General features: G+C 41.8%; 1 protein-coding gene across 1 annotated transcript; it reads right to left on the bottom strand.

Moving 5' to 3' along the window:
* Window positions 1–731: 731 nt before the first annotated feature.
* Window positions 732–18,964, bottom strand: xirp2b (xin actin binding repeat containing 2b). The gene is made up of 9 exons (XM_008278668.1): window positions 18,790–18,964; window positions 16,280–16,442; window positions 15,516–15,644; window positions 14,781–14,870; window positions 14,457–14,514; window positions 14,254–14,342; window positions 3,912–13,326; window positions 2,537–2,667; window positions 732–2,224 (listed from the first exon to the last, which is right to left on the bottom strand). The coding sequence occupies exons 2-8, from the start codon at window positions 16,328–16,330 to the stop codon at window positions 2,576–2,578; spliced, it is 9,924 nt and encodes a 3,307-aa protein (XP_008276890.1). The 5' UTR covers window positions 16,331–16,442; window positions 18,790–18,964; the 3' UTR covers window positions 732–2,224; window positions 2,537–2,575.
* Between the last annotated feature and the right edge of the window lie 5,037 nt (window positions 18,965–24,001).

Here is a 24,001-nt window from a genome sequence, read left to right as displayed (position 1 = left end):
GTGAGGCTCTTTTAAGTTTGAAGGCTTAAAAAGTGGCAATAATGATAATAAAAATAAGAGTTAGAAGCAAATATTAAGAGAATTTTAAGATTAAATGCATCAAAGCGGCTTCATACTTTATGCTGGCGTCAGTGTAATGTGTCATTATCCAACATATACAAAATCTAACATACGTCACAAATGTATACTGTGAGGATTTTCCATATGTTAATGAGATGATATATGTGTGTGTGTGTGTATTGTGTTGCATTTTTATAGGTGGTCAAAGTCAGCAAACTGTAGCCTAAGCTCATGGACACTCATGGAGCAGTAAGAGGATGAGCTGCCACAGTTGGACACAGGATTATTTTAGATCATTTAAGACACCTGCTTTACTCTGCCGCTGTATTCCACTGCATATGTTCAAGCTGACCCTCATCTGGCTTTTAGAAATGCTCCATTTTCCCCTTTTCTCTACAAGAAAAAAAGCAAAAAAACATCCTGGACTACTGTGGGCAGCACCTGCGATATGAGCTCCAAAAATCCCCTGCTGGGCGAGGATAGCTTGTAAAGGAGATTACAGTGACTGTGTGACGGGGATCTGCCGGCCTCCTGTCCACTGTCAGTGTCTCAGACTGATCCACACCTCACTGACCCTGCGGCAGGACTTTCTTTTTAAGTTTGGACGAACATACAGTGCATTGATGCAAGGTTTGAAGCAAAGCAGACTTGTAAAGAGACGAGTGCAACAGTGAAATTCAACATTTTATTGCCCTTTGACCAGCAATGTAATAAGTGAACCAGCCTGACAGCATGACATCATCAGGAATCTTCTTGTACAAAGCAAGGTATAACCATCTAATCTAAAAAATAAAATTCTTCATTGCAAAATAGTTGTTGTTCAAAATAGGATACAAATGTCCAAAACAAACATGTTTATCACCAATTCACTTGTTTATATTATATACTTTCAATATTATAAATAAAATAATTCCAAGATGCTTTTAGTGTTCTGCACACCAGGTGCTAAGAAAAAAGGCAAATGCAGCCGTGTTGATATGATGCAAGGTAAAAGCCCCGTCGAAATAATACAAAAGCGGAGTCCTCGGACTGAGACCGTTTCACTGAACTGGCATGCAGTCGTAAAAAATGGAGAAACTTTAATGAACCAATTGATTTTAGAATTAAACAAAAAGGAAAATGATAATACCATTCAGGGATGCTTTTACTGTGTGATGTTCATGAGCAGTGGGAATTGTATGGTTTAGACAACCAGCTGATTTAAAATAAGCAAACCTATGACTTAAGTAAACCGTAAAATGCAGTTTATTTGCAGATGTTGGGGTATTTTAACGATAAATGTGCCGTTTGTAGCTGTAATTGTCGAACCAATACCCCTTAAATTTGCCAACATTAAGTTTACAAGACAAATGACACTTGTTACAGAAGCTGTTAGATTAGATTTGTGTCCAATACTGAATGGTACATCAGTGCCGATCATCAGAAAAGATAAAAAAAAATAAACTGCGATGAATGAAAGTTTACAGAAGGGATAAACCCGTCGCTTCCAGGCACGCTGCTTCACGTCTACATCCACTTTCTACACCTGCTCTGCATCTATCTTTCTAGCACTCACTGTCACAACCTGCTTTTCCACAACATTTACAAGTATATACACATTTACCTTCCATATTCTTACTTATCATGTTCCCTTTTTTTAAAATCACTTAACTGCATGACCTTCAATCCTCCTTAGCTGTACCTACAGGACAGTTCTTTGCCAGCTTCTTATTGTACCATTCAGTCTTTTGTACTCCTTCTTTGGATGTATTTGACTAAACTCTGTGCTTGGGTGACTTTATTTCAAAGGACACTTCTGGGAATGGCCTTTCTGTGTTGGTGTACCGGAGATTTAGGGGAGTTGTCTGGAGGGGGCCACTGTGGTTTAGTTAGCTGAATATCTTCCTCTATTTTAAAGGCCTTCTTGGGGGGATCGGCCTGCGGGGGCCAAACTACAGAGATTTTGTTGCTGTGTGGTTTGCTTTCATCAAATGTTTTGTCTACCGAACTTATGCTGCTCATGGAATATCTCCATTCAAGTTTCTCATCTGAGGGGATAGGTCCACCACTTCCCGCGGGAGGTTTCTGCCCGAGTCCATTATCGTAGTTCCCTTTGGACTTGAGGAGTTGTTTGTAATGGTGTAAGCAGTAGAAATGTCCATGGAGAGAGACATAATTTCCGAGGCTAGACAGGAAAAGAGAATTCTTCCGTTAAGACGTGGATCACATTGGAGTTGTTAAACCATTGTACTGTCATGACTCATATTTCACTTTTTTATTTTTTAGGGACAAACAAACACAAACAACGCACGCACATTTTATACAAACCTCTAAATAAGGAAAATTATTTAATGCGTATTTCCACATATATTTTCACTATCTGTGCTGTTGACGTCATTATGTATTCATGAAGACACTAAGGCATTCACTAATTAATATTACAGTATTCACAGAGCCCCTTGTGATGTATTTGTATTCGAATGAAAGTCACGTTTACCTTAATTTGTTTCTGCAGTGCTCACAGCAGAAACAGGATTTATGGTACTTTTTTTTGTCCACTATCAGAGCATCCATCGGATAAGCTCTCCTCCGACATACTGTGCAGAGCTCCGACTTCGGAACTCGAACCTGTTTCAAAGAGATAAAATGCAAATCATTACACATTTCCCTTCCATTTATCCCACGTGAATAACGTTTATGCTGCGGCTTTTCTTTCACTTCTCATGACGGTTAATCTTGTAAACACAAAGCGGTACAATAGATTATGTTTGCATCGAAAAAAGGCTAGCGACATGCTCATTTGTTTAAAAACAACCAAAAAATACATTTACAGTGGTCAGGGATGGTTAATTTTCTCAGTACTCTTGTTTTTTCACTCATACACACTCGGTGAAACGGTGAAAACTACAGATAAACCATCATCCAGTGTAGTAAAAGCCCCCGGGCTACACTTTGTGTGCCATAATTGTCCAAACTGAAAAGGTACATAATAGGCTATAAGTACAGTCCTGCCTTTTACAATCCACCACATCAGTTATGTTTACAATTCTTGGTGTTTTCAGAGCTTTAAAGCAAATCTCTCAGCTTTAACAGAGACTTGAAGGTCGTGTGATGGCAGATGTTTGAATGAACTGAAGTTTGTTACTGCTCAAGGTTTGTTGTTGTTGTTTCTGGACGTACACGTCATCCGTTTGCGTCCTGCATTAAAGGCTATCCTTGAATATCGTCATAACAACTGAACAAACCCCCATCAGTTGGCAGTGAGAAGTGGCTGGAAGCTGTGGAACAAAGCAAGTAACTGGAACTTGAGATAAATTAGGTTAAGAATTAACCTCTCATCTTAAATCTAAAAGTGGAAAAGTGTAATTAAAGAATAGCAATAGCTTAAAACCTAATTTGACATTGTTTACCTACACTGGCTCTGAAAATGACCGTCTGTTGGTCGATCAGCCACTTTGGGTCAGACTGAAATAGTCATTTATTCCACTGAATTTGAATTTTTCACAGACACTCAATAAATGTTTTCATGATGAGCCCTTCAGTTGTCCTTAAGAAAAATTATATTTGTATATTCCCATCAGCCTCAAATGTTCGCATGCTACCCGCCTATCTTTATAAGAATCACCTGCTAAATGTTAGGATTACTATTGTGAGCATGCTAATGATTACATTTAGCTGAAGTACAGCCTCTCAGAGCCGCTAGTCTCTCAGGTTATTACCAACACCTTCAGTTTTACTAACAAAGCCATCCTGATCCAAACAATGCAGCAAATAAAAATGATATTTTTTGCATGAACACACTTTTAAAGGGAACCATTCCATCCACAGTCCATGCAGTTAGTTTCCGCTGCTTCATGCCGAGCAGTTTTTACCAGATGAGACAATCTTGGTCTGATGTGACACAACTTGTGATGTTGTCTCCTCAGAAACAGTGTAGCCGAGACTTTTGAAAACCGTCTCGCTCTCTGTCCACGTTTTATGGAAGTTCCTCAGCAAGTTTTCCGTAGCGTCTTCATCGTACGTCTGCGTTCGCCTCACTGCTGCTGCAGCTTTTCTTTTAACTGCATCAGCATAGGAAAAAGGAGTCTGATGGGTTGACACACTCTCAGAGTGCTCAGTGATAGCTGTCCTTGTTCCGGTGACCTTGTTACCAAATTCATCAACATCTGAGAAATGCTCCGTGATTGATTTGGCTTCAGAGAAAGCTGATGGTTTGGCTGGCACAGTTTCCAACTCGTCTTTCTGCGGAGGGAGGGGAGTGCTCTGCCTTGAGCCTCCCTTTGTCTCTTGAGGACTTTCCCGCTTTGAAGTGTCTGCTGTTGTTTCACTCAGGCATGACACAAGCTCCTCCTGATCCTTTTTCTCTTCTCTGAATAAGGAACTTTGCTCACCCAGTTCAAAAACATTTTTAATAGCCTGGATGTCAAAAGTTGGCATTTCCTCTTCCAGGATGTTTGCTTTCTCTTTGTCACAATCTGTGCTTTCAGTGTCATTGTGAAGGCGCTCCGTGAGTGGGATAAGCTCTTTTCTGATATATAGTTTCTCTTCTGGTGATTCAAATTTGTTTACAAGACTAGACATGTCCGCCCTGGGAACCTCATCCTTCTCTTTGTTCTTATTTTCTGCCTCACATTCCTCCATGTCTGGGCCCAGTCGTTCGGGGATAGCGATGGGCTCTTTTCGCACGTAGATCTTGTTAATTTCAGCTTTTTGAGCCTCTTCGAAAAATTCTCTTTTTTCTTTGAAAGATGCCACCGATCGTTCTGAAACATCCGATTCTTCTCCAGGATCTGGGTCATTTTGACCCGATAGCATCTGGGTTTCAAACTTACTGAGTATTTCATTTGCATTCAAACCCTCAGACTGCTGAGCCTCCTCAGATGAGCTCTTTTGGAGCTTTTCTGTTGCAATCAACGAGACCTCCCCGACCTGTGACTCAATTTTGATTTGCCGATGGAATGATGGAGGTGATTCCACAATCTCTGATTTCTTCTCTGGGATCTGATTGGGAAGTGGTGGCGGCGGGGTGACGCCACGTGAGAGCTTGGCTGTTGTGTCTTTAAGTCGAGCCAAGTTTTCTGCTCTGTCAAAAGTTGGGGAAGGTGTGATTCTGGTGAGGCGTGACGTCGGGGTGTCGCACCTGCGTGACGTCGGGGTGTCGCACCTGCGTGGCGGCGGCGTGGGAGGCGTGGGCGGTCTGTGCAGCAGCGTGGGTGACGGAGTAACTCTCTGGGGTGAGTCGGTTCTTCGCGTGGACTCGATGGTGATGAACGTTGGGGAGGGGGACCGCATTCTGAGCAGCGGTGAAGGGGCTCGGAGGTCGACCAACTTGCAGTGACCCGCTTCTTCTTTCCGTTTTTCATTTACGCTCTTTTTCTTTGTTTGGTTCTCAATTTTGGCGGAACCGATACTGATCTTGGATATCCTTGCAGCACCAGACACTGCCTTCTCAGAAACTGGCTCACATTCATGCTTCTCCATTGTTCCGTCTTCTGGATGCATTAGTTTAGCCTCTGCCAGTTTCCTTAAATCTAAAAGAATTTCTTCATATTTCTCAGCATCGCTTTCTGCCAGAGATATTTCCAGTTCACGTTTTCTCTCAGTAGTCATGAGCCACTCTGGAACTTTACTGAGCAGACTTCTCAGAGATTTAGAATCTGAAACCCTTTGCATCTCTGTGATGTGAGAGATTAACACTTGGACCTCTTGCCTTTGAGACTCCTCTCTCCCAGTTGTGGACTTTGCCAGTTCATTTTGTTTTGACTCGCCTGTCACTGTAATTGGGACATCCCTGCTTTCTTCTGGTGGCATCTTTGCACTCTGCTGAGTAGCTGTCACTCCTTTCTTTTGAGAATCCTTCACATGCTTTTGAACTGCTTTTTGTTGCTGGGAGTTCACATCGTCTTTGCTTTCTGTGGTAATCACTTCTCTCTTGACTTGAATGTGCTCTTCTTTCATACTTGTATGAATTTGGGCAACGGCGATTGTTTCATGGGTTTGGTGGCTTTGTTCAGACGTTGCTATCTTGGTTTCGATGGATTCTATCTTTGATTCTGCGATAATATCTTTACCTTGACCTGACTGTGCACCATTTAGACCTTTAGACTTTTTGGACTTCTTTTTCTTCTTTGTTGGAGTTGGAGTTTCTGGTTGGCTGTCAGCGATGCTCCCAGTAACAGCATGTGAAACGGCGGCAGCAGGAGGAGAGGGAGCAACTTTCTTAATCCCTGGCTTTAACTCTGTCTTTACTTCTTTGGCTTCATTGATCACTTTCACCACAGCAGCCTCCTTCACTTCCACTTTCAAATCTTGCGAACCACTGGGTTTTTCACTCTCACTGGATGTCTTTATCTCCATTTGCTTCTCTTGTTTATTGTTCTTTTTCACCTTTTGGTTTGATTTGGTTGTTTTTCCATTTGTACTGGCAGCTGCCTTGTCTGTTTGCATTGACTGATCGGAGACATTTTCTTGGCTCTTGGAAGGAGAACGATTAGTTCTCTTCTCACTATGTAATGATTTGTTCTCATTTAGATGTTTCTCTGAGGCAGCGTTTTCTTTTTTGGAAGATGGATCACAAAGGTTATTGGATAACTGCATTATTTCTGTGTCAGGTTTCACTTCTTGCGCGGGGATTTTGTCTTCTTTTTTATCTTCAGATTTGTTAAAGCCTTTTGTTTTATGATTTTTCTTTGTATGAGCGGTTATATTCTCTGTTTCTGTAACATCAGTGATTGATGTTTGGACTTTGTCAGTCACGACAGACTGAACAGACTGTTTGGAGGAAACAGAAACTGATTTCTGTGTAGTTGAATGCATCTGCTGTCTAACAGCTGAGACGGATGAGGCCTTTTGAACGGAGATAACCTTAGAAGTCTCATTAGAGACAATTTTCTGGTTAGCAGATGATACAATTGTGGAATCTGTGAGGATTTTCTCCTGATGAGCGCTGGCGTTGCTTAGGGTGGTATTTGAGACAACAACCTGCTTAGATAGAGCGTCTGAATGAACACTCGCTGCCGTCGTTTCATCTCTCTCCTGTGTGATTTCTGCGTCTTTGGTGGAAAGCATTTCAAGAGCAGCGCTAACTGAGTCATGTATGAAAGTGGGAGTTGGAGTGGTTGGGGGAGTGTAGTCCTCCTTCAGCTTCCGGTACTTTTCTTCGGCTTTCATTAATGGTGTGTTAAACTTGCTCATTTTCGCTTTCATGAAAGGAGGAGGAGAAGGTGGGGGAGTGAATTTCACAGGAGCGATGTAAACTTTCTTTAATGGCTGCGGTGACACTGGCGGTGGAGGGATTTGCGTTTTTGATGTATGTGTTGAGGTTATTAATTGGCTTTGGCTCACTTCCACCTGTTGCGTTTTAGTGAATTCTACTTTAGGCTCCAGCTTCGGGACTGGGTGTAACACTGGAGCTTTCACTTTTTTGACTGTCATCTTTTTCGCTTTTCCTGGTGAAGGATGAGAAGCCGGTGCTGGCATGCTCTCCAGTTCTTGCTGCGATGGAGGAGGTGGGAGGAAATCCTGCTCACTGGTGAGTGGTGGTGGAGGAGGAGGAAGGTGATCAATGTCAGCATCAACAGAGGCAGGAGGAGATGGAGGAGGAGGAGGCAGGTCAGCGTCTATCGCTGGTGGAGGTGGGAGAGGCAGATCAGGTTCTGGTGTTTGTGGTTTTAAGATGTAAACATCAGTTTTCACTCTGGTTTTACCAACTTTTATCATCCCCTTTGGCTTAGATTTAAGATTCCGAAACTCTGTCTTTACTGTTTTGATGCCGTGGTTTTGGGTAATAGTTTTGTGCTCCACCATGGTTGTTGATTGCTGAGCGGACTGCTCCACGCTACATGACTTTGTTCTAACAATTTCAGCTTCATTAGAGATGGAGTGATTTTCAGTCGATGTTTCAGTTTGATTTGCGGTTTTTATTTTTTGTATGTTCCTCTGTGCGTCAGCGTTTAGATTTTTGACTGGAGGGCTCTGCTTGACTCGAACTCTTCTGTATGCTCCAAGCTTGACTTTAGGAGGTTCACGCTGTGCTGTTTCCAACAGAGATTTAATTGTGCCTTTAACGTCACCCTTTATCACTTCTTCCTTCTCCAGCTGGTTTTGCTCCTGCATCTCGTATAATGACTTAATTGACATCTTGACATCACCCTTCACGTCACCCTCGAGGCTTGGGCTCCTTTGCAGCCTCGGTGAAGGCGGAGGCTCCATAAACAGCTGAATCGTCCCTCTGACGTCTCCCTGAACATCTATTTCCTGCTGATACTTTCTCCTCTCACTGGAGGCATCCTGTAGACTCTGCATTGCCGTGTGAATATCACCCCTCACAATTTCTTCCTTTTCAACTTCCTTCACTGCTTTCTTTGCCAGCTCCAGAGACTTAAGTGTGGCCTTCACATCTCCAGGAACTAAATCATCAACAGCAGCTTCGACTCTTGACGTTGCTGATTTCTCCAGAGATCTTAGAGCCCCTCTGATATTTCCTGGTATGATATCTGGCTTCTCCACCTCCTTGGAGCGCCTCTGAGCCCTCTCCAAACACCGCAGAGCTTTCGGTATGTTGCCTTTCACCACCTCCTCCTTCTCCACAACGACTGTCTGATTCACTGATTCAGACAGGGAATTTAAAGCAGCTCTTAAATCACCTTTAACAATCTCTTCCCTTTGTAGTCTTTCCAAAGAGGAGGCTGGCTCTGACATGAAAACTTTCACCGTGTTGTGCACATCGCCGGGAATAACATCCTCCACTGTACGCTCGATTTGGGTTTGGTTACGGCCAAGGATGAGTTTTGTGCCTTTGATGTCACCTCCAACGATCTTCTCTTTTTGCACTCTGTCAGGTAGAGTCTCATCAGGTTCTAAATGGAGCTGCTTAAGATAGTCGAGAGACCCGGATTCAATGCATGTGGAGTAGAAGTTGACATTTCCTTTTTCGCTTTCATCGACCTTTATCTTGACTGCCTGATCTGACTTGTCCATGCTGGACAGTCTTTGAAGAGCACTCCTTATATCCCCTTTTACAATGTCCTCTTTTTCAACATTAACATTCTCTTGTTGATTCAGAAGGGAGTATATTGTCATCTGGACATCCCCTTTTTCATCCTCCTGGATCAGTATTCCATGTTTTGCTGATCCGTCCTCATTGAAAAGTTTGTTTATGGCTTCTTGAATATCGCCGCGTAATATTTCCTCCCTTTCAATGCCGCTGGCTCTCTCTTGGCTGAATAGTTGCTGCACTGTTGAACTAATATTACCCTTCTCTTCTGAATCTATGACTATCTGCTGCTCCTTTCTTTCCTGGCTATTCAGGAGGTTCATCATAATCGTCTGCAGATCTCCCCTGATGACTTCCTCGCGCTGAATCTCCGGAGCCTCCTTGTTCATTAGCTGGTATTTTGCCATCCTAACGTCGCCAATTTCATCAGCTTCAATGAGTATTCCCTTTGACTTCACCATTTTCTGACAGTAGAGTTCCTCAAGAGTTCCCTTGATGCTCTTGCCCATGATTTCGGTCCTCTCCGTTTTTGTCTCATTAAAGTCGTCGAATGGTGTCGTTTCAAAGAGCCATGTTGTTGTTTTTACATCCGCTTTGGGGATCTCTTCCTGAGTGATGGTTGTGTCCTCATCCTCATCAGCCTCTTTAATGTGGTCAAGAGGATTTTTCTCAAAAAGCCACACTGACTGTTTAACATCTCCCTTTGCGAGCTCCTCCTTTTTAACGGTTTCAATCAGATTTTCGGAGCTCATGCTTCTAATTTGGTCAATGGACTGGGTTTCGAATCTCCACTTCGCGGTCCTGACGTCCCCTTTTTGTATTTCGCTCACATTAACAGTTCTAACAGATCCTTGTGACGAGGTGTCAGACTCGAACCGATGCTTATTCATTCGAACGTTGCCTCCTTGAATGTCATCCACAGTTTTCATTAAAGTCTTCTTTTCTTCAGCAATCCTATCGAGAGGTTGCGTCTCAAATTTCCACTTGGCAGACATAACGTCTCCTTTTTGCACATCCTGCTGGGTGACAGATTTAATTATATAAACCTCATCGGTGTCCTTGATAGCGTCGAGAGGTTTGGTTTCAAACAGCCACCGGGTACCAACAACATTTCCCTGTGTTACCTCCTCGCTTGTGACAGTAGTGACCTCGTGGTAATGACCCTCTTTGTCCTGAATGGCGTAAAGGGGCTGAGTTTCAAACATCATGGTGTAATTTCTCACATCGCCTTTCTCAACCTCATCGCGGACAATTTTTTGCATGTTCATCAGCTCCGTGTCCGTCTCAGAGGAAGCCTCGTGGATTTTATCTAAGGAGAGGGTCTCAAAGATGAAACGGCCTTTGTCTACATCTCCTCCTTGTACATCGTTCACTGTGCGGCCGCTCATAGATTCCTCCTGGCTCTCATGTATGGTATCTATAGATTGGTTTTCAAAGAGCCATTTGCAGTTCACAACATTTCCTCGTTGTATGTCCTCAGTCTGAACCCTCTTGAGCTTTTGCATCACTTCCTCAGACGTAGAAGTCATGATATCGGTTGTCTGGTTTTCAAAAATATACTTCATCCGTGACACATCTCCAGACGCAATGTCTATCTCTGTGACACGCTTAAAGGAGCCCGTCTCCTCCCCAGTGAGGTTCTCCAGTTTCTCTGTCTCAAAGAGAAAACAAGCCATTCTTACATCTTTTCCTCTAATGTCGTCCTGCTTTGCAGTGCATGTTTTCAGAACCGTCTCTGTCTCATCGTGAATAGTATCAAGTGCTTGCGTCTCAAAGAGCCATGTGCAGGTTTTTACATCTCCCTTACGTATTTCTTCAGATTCATTTTCACCTTTCACCTCCGTTCTTTCATACAGGATGTCCATGGGTTTAGTCTCAAATAGCCACTTGCAGGTTTTCACATCACCCTTCATGACATCAAGGTCCTTGCTTGTTGCCACAGTTTCTTCATCTTCGATATTACTGAAGTACTTAATAGCGTCCAGAGGCTGGGTTTCAAACAACCATTTTGCGGTTTTAACATCCCCAGATTCAATTTCTTGTTTGGATATGCCCTTAATAATCTGGTATTTGTCAATGCTTTCGTCAAACTGATCGATTGGCCGTGTTTCAAACATCCATTTGCAGGTGGTTACATCACCTTTCACAACCTCCTCACGGCGCACAGTTTTCACCTCGTGGAAGTGCCCCGAGCTGTCTTGCATGGCATACAGTGGCGTAGACTCAAACAAGCTTTTATTTGATTTGACAGAGCCTGAAGTTACACCCTCTATGAGAATCTTTTGAGATTCCTCCCTCCTGTTTAAATCTGTGCTCTCAAAGATTTGCTTGTAGTTTGAAACGTCCACCTTATCGATTTCTTCTAGGTCAATTGTCCGAATAACTTCTTTCTTTTCCTCTCTGATATGCTCCAGAGGTTGACTCTCAAATCGCCATTTCTGGTGTCTGACATCCCCCTTCTCCTCATTAAGTGCTATAGTTTTCTTCAGTTTGCCCACCTCTGCCATTTCCTTCAGCTCTTCAGTTGGAACTGTTTCAAAATAATGTCTGGCTGATCTTACGTTACCTGCAATAACTTCCTCTTTTGTCAAGGGTTGAGTATTTGAATCATCTTTTAAAGTATCCATTGGCTGCGTCTCAAACACCCAGCAGTTCTTGCGAACATCCGCTCTGCAGCTTGTGCCATCTTCCTGTGTGAGGTCGTCCTCAACATTCACAGTGCGAGTGACCTCTTTCTTCTCCTCTCTTATGTGCTCCAGAGGTTGACTTTCAAAGCGCCACTTTTGGTGTCTCACGTCGCCTTTCATTTCTTCATTTACTGCTGCCTTTTTAAGTTTTCCGACCTCAGGGCAATTCTTCCTGGCTGCTTGAGGGCTGCTTTCAAAAAAGTGCCTGGCAGATCTAACGTTGCCCCCAATAATATCTTCAATAGTCTGAGGTCTAGCATTGGAATCATCCTTCAGAGAATCCATTGGCTGCGTTTCAAAAACTAAGCAGTGTTTGCGTACATCAGCTCCAACAATCTCTTTCTTCTCCATTTGTGAGCTTTCCCAATCAGTGAGAGAATTTAATGTCTTTATCTCAAACAACCACCTGCCCCAGTCTCCCTTATTGCTGTCCTCCATGGAAAGACTGCACACAAGTTTCAAAGAAGTAGGTTCTCTGCTTTCCATGTCCAGAGGTTGGGTATCAAAAAGCCAACGTGAAGCAATGGAGCTCTCCAATTCGGTTTCAATTTTGCGCACAGACTTAATCTCCAGCATCTGGCTCGATTGTCCCATGATGATGCATTTGAACTGAGTGTCAAAGGTACTTGTTACAGTTTTCACGTCTTCATGAATTTCCTCTAATACTGACCGTAGACTCAGCAGGTGGCTCTCGTCAATGGTCTCAGTGTGTCCAAGGCTTTCCATGAACTTATTGTCAATCATGTAAATGGTAGCGTTTCCATCCTCTTCTGTAAATACAACCTCTTTGGTTAAATCTTCCTCCTTGTGCATTTTGTTTAGCGTGTCCATAGTTTGGGTCTCAAACAGCCACGCTGCTGCACGGACGTCCCCCTTGTCAAATTTATTGAATTTGTTTTTATATTCTGTTGAGTTGATGTTTTGTGAACCCAGTTCATCCATCGGCTTGGTCTCAAACATCCACGCTGTGCGCCTCACGTCTTTTCCCAGAATTATTTCTTGTTGAGTTATTCTCTTGTTGTCTTCGTCCTCATCGGGAGCTTCGTCTTTGATGGAATCCAGTGGCTTATTCTCAAACATCCAACGCATTGCCTGCACCTCGCCGGGGAGAACCTCCTCCCATTCCCCATATTCCTCATCATTGATATCATCATCCTCCTCATACATGTACTCCTGGCTCTCTACCTGGTTGTTGTCCGTTTCATTGTAATCAATGATGCACTCTTTCTCAATATTCTTACGAACCTCAGGATGAATGTGCTTGTAAAGACGTTTCAGCTCATACATGCTCCTTTGCTTGAAGTAAGCCTCTCTGTTGAGTGGGTACTTGGGTTGGTTTGCCGGTTCTGGAGGCTCATGGGAATAATCACACGCTGGAATATTCATACAGTCACTGTCTGACGGCATTTGTAGTAAGTCTGGAGGAGGGGGTGGAAGAAAGTCAGAATCCTCAGCCGGTGGGGGCGGAAAGTCCTCGTAATCCATCACTGCGGCCATTGTGTCTTGTGTTGCTTCAGTGGTGGACGCTTCACACACCTCGCTAGTCACTGTATTGCTCTGACTCACATTTGAGGACCACTTAGCTCGATTGATGTCACGTCCAGGCTTTGTGAGGAACAGAAGTGACATTTGCAGGTAAGTAACTACAAATCCATCATATCCATCAAGTTACATTTCACCTTGTTGTTGCAGATAAAGTATAAAAATAACATCATAAAACATGAATAATCTCACATAGCGCAACGCCGGTACGTCCAAGTCTAATGGAACTGTGTGAATAAATGAATTGCTTTCATCTTATGCTATTCTCAGAAATAAACAAGTAAATCCCCATGATGAGTTATCATAATAGCTCAAGAATATGATTCTCAATACTTTTTATCGGTATAGCATTTTTGTGATCTGTATTCTCTCTGTCTAGTAACTTCAGCGTCGGCATCATCCCCGCACTGGATTCAGATTGCTTTCACACACACACGCCGGGGAAATGATGCGGCATGTAATACAGCATTACTGTTTGTAAATGTCATACTGTATTTATATTAACTTTTCATACTACTGCTGCTTTACATTAAGAGCATTCAAGTGGCAAAATGTGGGCTTTTTTTTTATATTCTGAAGCAGTTGCAGATAATTTGTCACAGAAGTTAGCGATTCACCAAATATATGTCTACAAAACAAGACCGCGTTCATTTTCCGTGAGAGCAGATTCCTTCTAAATATTGATAGAAGTAATGGAAAACGATGTGTGCCGAGTGCAGCGTAAAATCAGGTTGCGGTTACAGTTATCTTTGATAGGCTTCTTTATTAAAATAACACGAGTTTCTTTGGTTGCACTGTAAAAAAAAAAAACACTTGCTGCTATGTAGTTGCTCAAGAAGTGTTTACTGCAGCATTAACTCACGCTTGAACTTAAGTTATGAGTACATTTAAGTTATTCAGTGTTTTAAATTCCACTTTATTCAGTCAAAAAAATAAAAAAAATCCCTTCATATGCCTAATGCTTAACTCAAGCGAAGTGGAAATGATTACCTTCACTGGTTTGTGTGGAGCAGCCTCTTCTATTGTTCTTTCAAAATGATCTCTCAGTTCTTTTGTTGTGTACCTGGGAAACTCCTCTTCTAAAAGTCAGCACAGTCAAAACAACAAATCATGAATCGTCACATCAATGACAGCTCGCAACAGAGTGGCCAGGATAACAATATTAAACAAAAAAACAAGTAAAAACTTCCAACCTGTGTCACTTTCGTGGTTTTCATAGCTGGATGCCACGTTGTTGTCGCTGTATGACACCTGTGTGAAACAGGAACAAGTTGGTGTAAAAGCTGCACAGAGATTTTCTAACATCCTTCAAGAGTCACACATTTTTTCCATTCGGTGCAGTTCCTTTTAATCACATCACAAACTTACAAAGACTTCTAAACAAACTTTAATTACACCAATCTGACTGATTGCAATTAGTTACAGTTTTTACTCAACAAGGCAATCAACGTGTTTAGCTCATTAGCAAGCCTTATTGCACTGCATGCGAGAGCACGGTGACAGAAAACGCTGCGTACCATTGTTTCTTGGTTGAAACTTAGCTGCTGACTGCCTGGGATGACCTGCCTGCTGCTGCTCGACACTGTCACCTCTGAGTTTGACATTTCCTGTAAAGATGAAGACAGTGGTTGTGAAAATGACAAAAAAAAAAGTATAAATGCCACACGTGTACACAAATGACTGTATTTTGTGCCCATTCCCTGTCATGGCCACAGATGTGAGTTCACTCCACTCCAATTTACTCCGCCAGCCAAAGCTTAATAGTACACAATTGAACACCATGCAGAGAAGATGCTGGACCAGACTGCTCACTGCAGTTTGAAATGACTAATCACAGATGGAGGCAAGGCGACAAAAAATGCACCAAGCTGTTCGCTCACACTGCTCCACAGCCAAATCAAAAATAAGAAATACTTTCTTTGTTAAGTTTCTATTCGCCAAAAAGAGCTATGGTATAGTGCAAAAGCCCTGGAAGTTTTCAAGGATGCTGTTAGAAATGTCAAGTAATGTCTGTAGCTTAAAACCCACACACTCTGGTACTGGTGCAACAAGAGGTGCTAAGAGCCTCACTGTTAACATTCAGCCTAAATTATATATTTTTTACTTGCACGGCTCCCCATGCAGAGATGCAGATGGAACGCCAAGTGAAAGCGTGCAACAGAATCTGGCTCGGGGTCAGAAAAAAAATGCGGCCATCTCTTTTCATGCTCTTTGTAGCAGCTTGGCGAAGGTGTGTGCTCTGTTCTATATACCTGCACACTTCTGTGATGGAAATGAAACTGGGTTACATTGTGTGATGTTGCAGTTTCCTGGGTCTCAAATTGTTTCCTCACACTTGCAAGTCCCCCAGGCAGGGAACAGACCTCCGACTCCTCCATGACCTAATGAAGCAGGAAATATCGTTAGCTGCCTCCACTTCTACATGACCTGAAATCAAACGGCTGCTTAATAGGGCTATTCTGCCTGGCATGCATGCAGCACAGCCTGCCGTCAAACGTGGTGCAGCTAATGCGGTTTGTTTTTTTTCCCCTGCCTGCACACACACATAGACACACACATAGACACACATATTCTTCTTGTGTAGTAGTTTCAAATTTGCACAAACTTTTTCCAAGTGAAGCCAACAATCATTCCATTTTCTTCCCCCTTCCTCTGTAGTCAGCTCGGCGAGGGCAGTCTCAAGTTTCTCCTCTATTTATAAATGTATACAACACTGCTGACCTCCTTTCACACATACAGCACTGTCACCGCTTCCACTAATACTGCATGACAACACCAACAATGATGGTGACAATAACACCTCAGTGCACTGCAGCGAGTGAGCAACACTGGATTATCTGCAGCAGCGTGTCTCTACACAACGGGGAAGCGCACAAAGCAATATACAGTAGGTGGCCACAGAAAGCTCGCTTCTCTTCACACATATGTTCTTCTCTGTGCAGGCAGCTCTGTCAGGTACAACAGTTACATGCTGTAGTGGAGACAGTACATGTACATGCACAAAAAGCTAAAGTACCCCGCTGGGGATGTTGTTGTCTGCTCGCTTGGAGACAGCTGCCTGGTACATGGCCTCACAGTTGGCCAGTGGGATGACCTCTAAGTCCACAGAGTGAATCCCGATTCCTCTGGTTTAAATCTTTCAGGATGTCCTGCCCTGGTTAAACCTGCGCTGCCAGCAGCTAAGGCACAAGAAGCCAACCGTTAAACAAAATTCCTCTTACATGTTTTGTTATGTATCATCCAGCTGATAGGAGGTGGCGCACTGATGCTGTAAATACACAATTAAAGCACCACTAAGGATGTCAGAGCCCTTTGTGACTGTGTTGTCGTTTTCTTTTTAAAGCCAGATCTTCTGGTGTATAGCATGACTCATATGATGGTTAATCTGTATTTATGTATTAATCATAAATATTTTAAACTGAAGGCACACAAAAGCTCACACGAATTCTCGATGACGTCAAAATGCGACGGTGCTGCAACAGTGCAGGTGGAGCTCCTGCAAATGATGCCTTTAAAATACCGCTCTGGGACATTATTTAAATCAATTGCACACCTGTCTCCTGGTAGTCAGTTACTCACTGGGTGTGCATAAAAGGGAGGAAAACAACTGTCTGAAATGAGAGTCATTATCATGGTGTGCAATGATTTTGTTCCTCGATGCCTCCTGAGTGGAACAATTCAGAGTCATCTGAAGGGATTGTTTTGCCAAAAATGTTTCTGTTTTTGTTTCAGTTAATCCCCTTTGGAATAACGGTGTGTCTCAAGAGTGCCTCCTTAAAATGATCCCTTAGATCTCTCTGACAGACAGAGAAATTATCATGCCTTTAAATTGCTGCGCTCGTTACATGAAGATGAGACTTTCAGTTAAAACAGGAGTGTGTCGGGCGGCTTTGGAGTTGCATTAGCCGTCATTTATTTTCATTTTAGGAATAATTAATGTCTAAAGTTTCATCAGTAAACAGTTCAGAACCAAAATAGCTTTGTTAGTATTGCAATGTGCTGAAAAGACACTCAGTGAGATTATTAACTCTTCCAGCTGCTGATATCCACAGACTCCATGTCTCCCTGAGTTGCTGGCACGGCACTTTCAGCTATGTTTGTGAATTCAGACTATTCACACCTCAGTTCTTGTGTATGTAAAATGTGCTGATGCAAATGAGAGAATTAAATCTGCATCCAGGCTGTTGTAATATTTGGAAAAGTACATCTTTAAAATCTTAATAAAACTCTCTGTTACCCAGAAGACTAATAGTAGCTTTGCGATGCCTCAACACTACTTGAGGCCAACTCTGTGATATTAAAGGAGAGATTTAATCACTGTGTGTCATTTTTAAGAGATAAAAACTCAAGTCAATGAAATGGCAATTAGATCAAAAGAGATTTTCAAATCAGTTATTTGAGCTGCAGACAACTAAAAGTGACAGGCAGTTCAGATGGATACGCTGATTCACGGACTAGAAGAAGTTTTATAATAACAGCTTTTGCACCGCACCATTATGGGCTGCTTTTCACTGGCATATTTCTTTAATTTCCCTGCTGACTGCTTCTGATTTGTAGCTTATCAGTGCACTATTTTAGCCTGAGAGGAATGGCGGGCATGTTTGTGTAAAGCAACCAGAGCATTAAGCCAGGTGAGGGACAAGTGTTACACAACTTCTGAATTAAACTTCAGATCTCAACTTTAGCCGCAAAAACTTTGCAAGTGAAAAATTCAGCACTGCAGCATATTCCAGCTGAAGTCTCAAAGGCTTAGATTCATGGGCTGTGAAGAAGCTGAAAATTTGTAGGCAAAAAAGAAAAAAAAAAAAAACGGGCTTAGGCTATCTCATGACACGTTATGTTGGGCTGACAGCTCAAATAACAAGAAAGTGAAGTAATCTAGGCGCCATGTACTCGCAAAAATAAATCAAGCCTATTTTAGACTTAACCACGATGGCTCGTGTTTCTCTGTGAAATATAGAGGAAAGCTGGGAGGTCAAGGCTGTCCTGTCCAACAGCATCTAGATAATCTGCATTGATGACCTTGTATTTGTGCCATATTTCCAATTACCTTTCAGTATTTCTTATTTCATGACTTGCCTGGGGTTCAAGAAGTAGAGCAGCGTACCACCCCGGAAGGACTGGCCTTGGTACAAACAACTTAGCGGCTCAGAATTCCATCTATTTGGAATTAGTTAACAGAATAACTCTAATCTCTCCTCCAGCTAAAAGTTCAGAGTTAATTTAGCATTTTAGTCACAGTTTGATTTATATTTTGCCCCTGTATCTTGCATTTTGAGTGGAGGCGTGCTCAGCATAAGGACAGTATTATTGAATTTTAAAGAACAATCAAGCATTCACCACCTGCCCTCCATGTTTTTCTCGGCATATGTCAAATGGAGATTTTATAACGCATCACTATTTTCTTTGTAGTCACAATCATTACCATAAAAAAAAAAAAAAACAGCTTAAAGGCCAAGAAATCATTCACATATTTTTACAGCCTTTCACTCATCTTGAACCTCCCCGAGACTGCTCATTACCTACCAGGGAAGAAGGACGGCGTCTCAGAAAAATATGAACTCAGCAGGTAGAATCCCACAAGAAGGCCACTGCACCCCCGGCCTGCAGGGTCTTTCCAAGCCCAAAGCAAATCCCAGTCAGCGTTGGAGACCAGCTCCAGTTCAACGTGTTCACCTCTGTCCAACGAGCAGACAGTGACAGCTGATTTTATTTTAGACCCTCCGCCCACTTGCAAAAGATGGACCTGGGGTGTTTTTTTTTAGAGAGCGAGGCCTCAGTGCCTCCAATGTCAAGTCCCAGGAAAATCCATACGGAAATACTTCCTGTGACTCCTCTGCAGACGCTTGTATACCAATAAATCAGGTCACTCTGGTTTCATCATCACACCTTCCATCGGAGTGCACGGCATACTCCAGCAGCTGCTACCGCCTGTCATGACATGCCAAATCATGCACACACAAATCCACAACAGATACTTTGAGAATCTCTCATTATTCGCTGCACCTGATAATCCCACAGCAGCGTAAAGTGGATGTGAGGCAGGTGCAAATTCGAGTGACGGTAAACGGTGGCGGGATGCGTTGGCCATGTGCTGTGCTTTGCAGTTGGACTGAAATGGGGTCAGTGATGTAATGCAATTTTTGAGGAGCGGAGGGTTAAGGGGGCCGTAAATACGACAACAGACACCTCTGAGTGTGGAGCAGCTAGCCGGCTCGTCTTGTCTGGCCCAGCTGCAGACGGTGGCGCCAGCCTGACTCTGGCATCTCATGGAAGATCGGCCAGTGTTTGGAGACCAGACGTGTCTGCCAGGCAGAGGCACGACCGTACTCATCCATAGCATGTGCAACTCTTGACTGGATTTCCATAATCCACCTACTTACAAGAGACTCTCTAGATATTTGCTCCACTCCAGATATAAAGAAAGAGAACAACCCGATCATCCGTTTTTATGGTCACTTCTGCTGATTGTTATGAGGCCTAAGTGGTTAAATGGTTCCTGTGTCCCAAACGGTTTTTGTGTCAAGTCTTAAAAAGAGCAAGAAAGGACTATAAGGGAATCTGAACATGAGGGAACGTTTGAGTGTTTCAAGGTCTCATGTTCTTTTCATGATGTTCCTGATTTATTCAGCTTGAAGCTGGTCCTCTGTGATCCATGGCAGAGTTAAGTCATGCAGTGAAGGGATAGGGAAGATATTAAACTCTCTCTGACACACACACACACACACACACACACACACACACACACACACACACACAGAGAGAGAGAAAGCACTTGCAGGCGCCGGCAATAAGACTTGATTTACATTGGATACTATAGGATTTTATATAGTATCAGACACAAGAAAAAAAAACCTGTCTGAGGAGAATCAAGCCAAATGTTTCAGTGACAGCATCTTTCTCCACTTCTTTGGCTGTAGATGAATTCAAATCCACCAAATACGTTTCCAGAGAAGTATTTTTAGTTTTGTTTGTTAGCTACAGTAAGTCCTAACGCAATTTAATTGTGAACTGTAATTTCTATTTTAAAATCTTTAATAAATTGAAACTTTTTTTTTTAAACAGAGAAAATATTTAATTTTATTGAACTTTTACCTTTTAATTTTACAGAATTTTTTTATTTTTATTTATTGATGTATGTAAAAACAACCAAACAATTTAAACCCTTTAATACTGAAACATAGAATTTCTTTTTTTTTTTTTAAGAAAATGGAACTTTTCAGACATGAAAGAGAATTATAACTTCACAAATATTTTCTTTTTTGTTTGCTAGATAAAACAATTAAATTCCAGTTTAATGTTGGAAATATATTACAAAAATTGGAAACAATTAGAGATAATTAACGTAAGACCAAGTATTGGGTAAGTAATTTTACATATATTGGCTTGTTAAATCGGAGATACAGAAGTTTTTACAACAAAAATGTTCCATCAGTGCATATTATCAATCTGAGCTTTGGTGATCTGTCAAAATACTGTTTTTTTTTTTTTTTTTTTTAAATCATGATTTATGCCATTTATCATTACAGCTATCTGTATCTATACATGTAAATATCCTTTATTAAATAATAAAAAGCTGTAAAACACATACAACTTCATGTAAAATTAAGGCTAGAAGATGTATTTTAATTTCGTAAATTTACTGTATTTTATGACATGGTTATTTTCCCTTTTTTTAAAAAATAATTTTATTTTATTTTATTTTATTTTATTTTTTAGTTGTCTGTGGTATATCACTGGATAATCTGGTAATATATATACTTTTTTTTTTTTTTTTAACAAGAATTCTTTAGCTGCAGATTGGATTTTTCAAGGTACATGTTTCAGAAACATCAATCTCATATTATACAATTTAATAAACTCTGAAATCAGATCCGGTCTAATCCGGTGTGCTGGAGTGCAGAGCCAAAAAAAGAAATATGTGACTGTTGGAGATCTTGACCACAGCGTGGGCATCACTGGTCACTTCTACCTGCAGGTATACACATGAGCACATATCCATGCTCCTTGATCAGAGAGAATAGACTTGGCATTTGTAAAAATCACTAGAAAATGTTGTGATGTTGTGCAAGAATGTGACAAAAACAACAATTTACAAAGAACAAAAGACAAAGAACACAGGCTCTCTCTTCTCTCAAAGACTTCCATCAGAATGCCCTTCAGCAAGGCACCAAACACCTGGCTGCTTCCTCCTGAGAACCGGCTCCTTGGCAGCCAACACAAGTGTTTGGTGGAGAGCTTTAACGTGTGAATTTGTAAACCTCTCTGCTCTTGTAGCTACTCACCCAGGCTTTTGCTGTAAATATCTTTGAGCTCTTTGTCACAGTGCCTGATTAAATAAGTGAGAAGCCGAGAGGAGAAGCCCCTGAGCTGTTTACGTTACAAAATTTAATTAGATTTCTGAAGAAACAAAGAAAATGTCACATTCACAAAAACTAAAAGACATTTCTGTCTGATGTACAGTGTGATGGAAACCGTGGAATTACGACAATCTAAGGATTAAAATCAAATGATAACAGACTGATAGCTCTTTGTATTCACTAACAATGCATTTAAACACAGATATTTAGGATATATACTTTTAATTGTGATGAGAAAATATAAATGCATTGAGCTCTTTCCTGTGCAGCAACAATTTTTCCACAACCACACATTATTTTTGACAAATCCTAACAAATAATTTACCTGTCAATAATTGCAAAGTAAACATTTGTCTTCATTTCAAAAACTCGCACCAGTAAGAAATATGAACAAAGCAGCCGTTGTTATTTCATCATTCCAGATTTAGCAGTATTACATGAGTAATATCAGTTATAATAGTTCTCCTCTTTAATAACCTCACTACCATGCAGCTGCTGAGATGCTATATAAAGGACATTCATGTGCATTTTCTCGGTCCGGCATCATTCCAGCCAACACTTGCATAACTTGGATGGCACATATTTCAGTCTTTTTGTAAATTCAGTTGGAATTTTGCCAACAGTGTTTTCATTTGATCCTCTCCACAGCGGAGTCTTGGTGCAGCTCACATCAGTGAGCACTGCATGCGGACCACAGGCAGATAGCACCATGGGGTGCATGACAATGAGCCACATCTCCGCCAGATGCCATTAGAAGTGTTGCTATGAATCACAAGAAATCTTAGTTTCGCACACATACAAAGAAAAGCTTTTTATTTGGAGCAGATTTCGTGTCTTTTCTCTAACTCCGTCCGCATTTAGTGTGATGAATTGAATCGCCTTCAGAACCACAAACTCAGGAATTATTAACTGCTGGAGCCGTCTTGCTCAAAGAACAGCAGTTACAGGACTCCGTATTTTGTGATTCCTTTTGACTTAGACATTTCTGAATTAATTTCTTATTGCTTTTCGCTTTTGATCCCTTCAAATGGAGGAGCGTAATATGTTATGTATGAGCCGAGGAGAAGAATATAGACCCTCTATAAAGCCCTGCGAGCCGAACAGATGATGTCAGGTGTGAGAGGCCACTGATATGCTATATTTTAAGAAATGGTGTGAGGTGTCTGTACACTATGGTGTCATCAGGAAGGGTCGCAGCTTCGTTAAGCTCTTAATAGTCACTGCTGTGTGTGTGTGTGCCGCTCTGTGCTGCACACAGAGAGAGAGTCGCTCTGTGCTGCTGACCACAGGACACCTGGTAGCTCTGATGGGAGCCACACACTGGTCCAGCCCGTCAGTAACATACCAGTTAAAATGAAAACGATTATTTTGTGTGGAGCAGGTTATGAAATGAAATGAAGGATGTCAAATAATCTTCATGCATTCAATCAGCAAACTCCACTCTTCAAAGCTTAGAGCACAGCGAGGGGAAAAGAACGTAACGGTGTGTGACACACTTAGTTGATTGGTACTAACTCTATTACTGTAGACAGAGAGGAAGCTATTTGTTCATTATCTGTGAGGCCATTATCTTTGACAAGCTGGGTCTCCTGTGGTCTACAGAAAACATTACAAGACTTAATTTATACCAGGCACACGGTGCAGCCACCATCCTGCTCTGCACAGTCCCGTACATCTGTCCTTAGAGACACAATGAAGAGACATATGGAGAACCACAGAGAACATTTCAGTTCCTAAAAACCTGCTGTCTTTCTTCTTTATCTATTTGCACTAAGTCTCACGTAGCCAGTAAAAATGGTCCTTCTGCACTTGATTATCAATCTGCTATATGGAAAATAAAAAGCTGTGCCATTAACGATAGAAGAACGAACACGTAGATGGAGAAAGGAGAGTAGAAAACCACATAAAATACACGGTCAGTGGTGGGCTCATAGCAGCAGCCTACGTCTGGTGACTATCTTTGGATAAACCTTCATCTACAGACATGTGAGCAGATCTGAGAGACTGTACTTTAGCGCTACATTGTCAGCATACAGATGATAATGACAGCGAAAATGCCGCCATGCTGATGTGGGAGAGGTTTGATGTTTGCATTTTTGACCATCTTAGTTGCTGATCAGCACTGAGAACAAACTACAGCCAGGGTTGATGGGAATGATGGAGCAAAAAGCAAAAGTTAGGTGATCTCTAAAGTAATTATATTTCATCCTGAGGGGAACATGGACATCCCCGCTTATTTGCTGAGTTATTTTGGACTTTAAAAGCAGTTTATATGCATGTCATACCATGTTTATGTGCCCCAAAAAACTAATTACACAATCTAGATTTGCGAGTAAAAATTATTTTTCATTATCAGTTAATTTGCCTTTCATTTTTTT

The sequence above is a fragment of the Stegastes partitus genome, unplaced genomic scaffold, assembly GCF_000690725.1.
Source record: "Stegastes partitus isolate 25-593 unplaced genomic scaffold, Stegastes_partitus-1.0.2 Scaffold130, whole genome shotgun sequence".
Classification (NCBI taxonomy): Eukaryota; Metazoa; Chordata; class Actinopteri; family Pomacentridae; genus Stegastes; species Stegastes partitus.
Note: the sequence above shows the minus strand (reverse complement) of the source record. Positions and strands in the feature narration are given on the sequence as shown.

Excerpts from the sequence above, each read along its gene's own strand:
- xirp2b (XM_008278668.1), bottom strand. The coding sequence starts at position 16,330 with ATGTACCAGGCAGCTGTCTCCAAGCGAGCAGACAACAACATCCCCAGC. Across the intron at positions 14,871-15,515 it reads TCCATCACAGAAGTGTGCAG|GAAATGTCAAACTCAGAGGT; the intron begins GTATATAGAACA and ends TCATCTTTACAG. Across the intron at positions 14,515-14,780 it reads GTTTCAACCAAGAAACAATG|GTGTCATACAGCGACAACAA; the intron begins GTACGCAGCGTT and ends TGTTTCACACAG.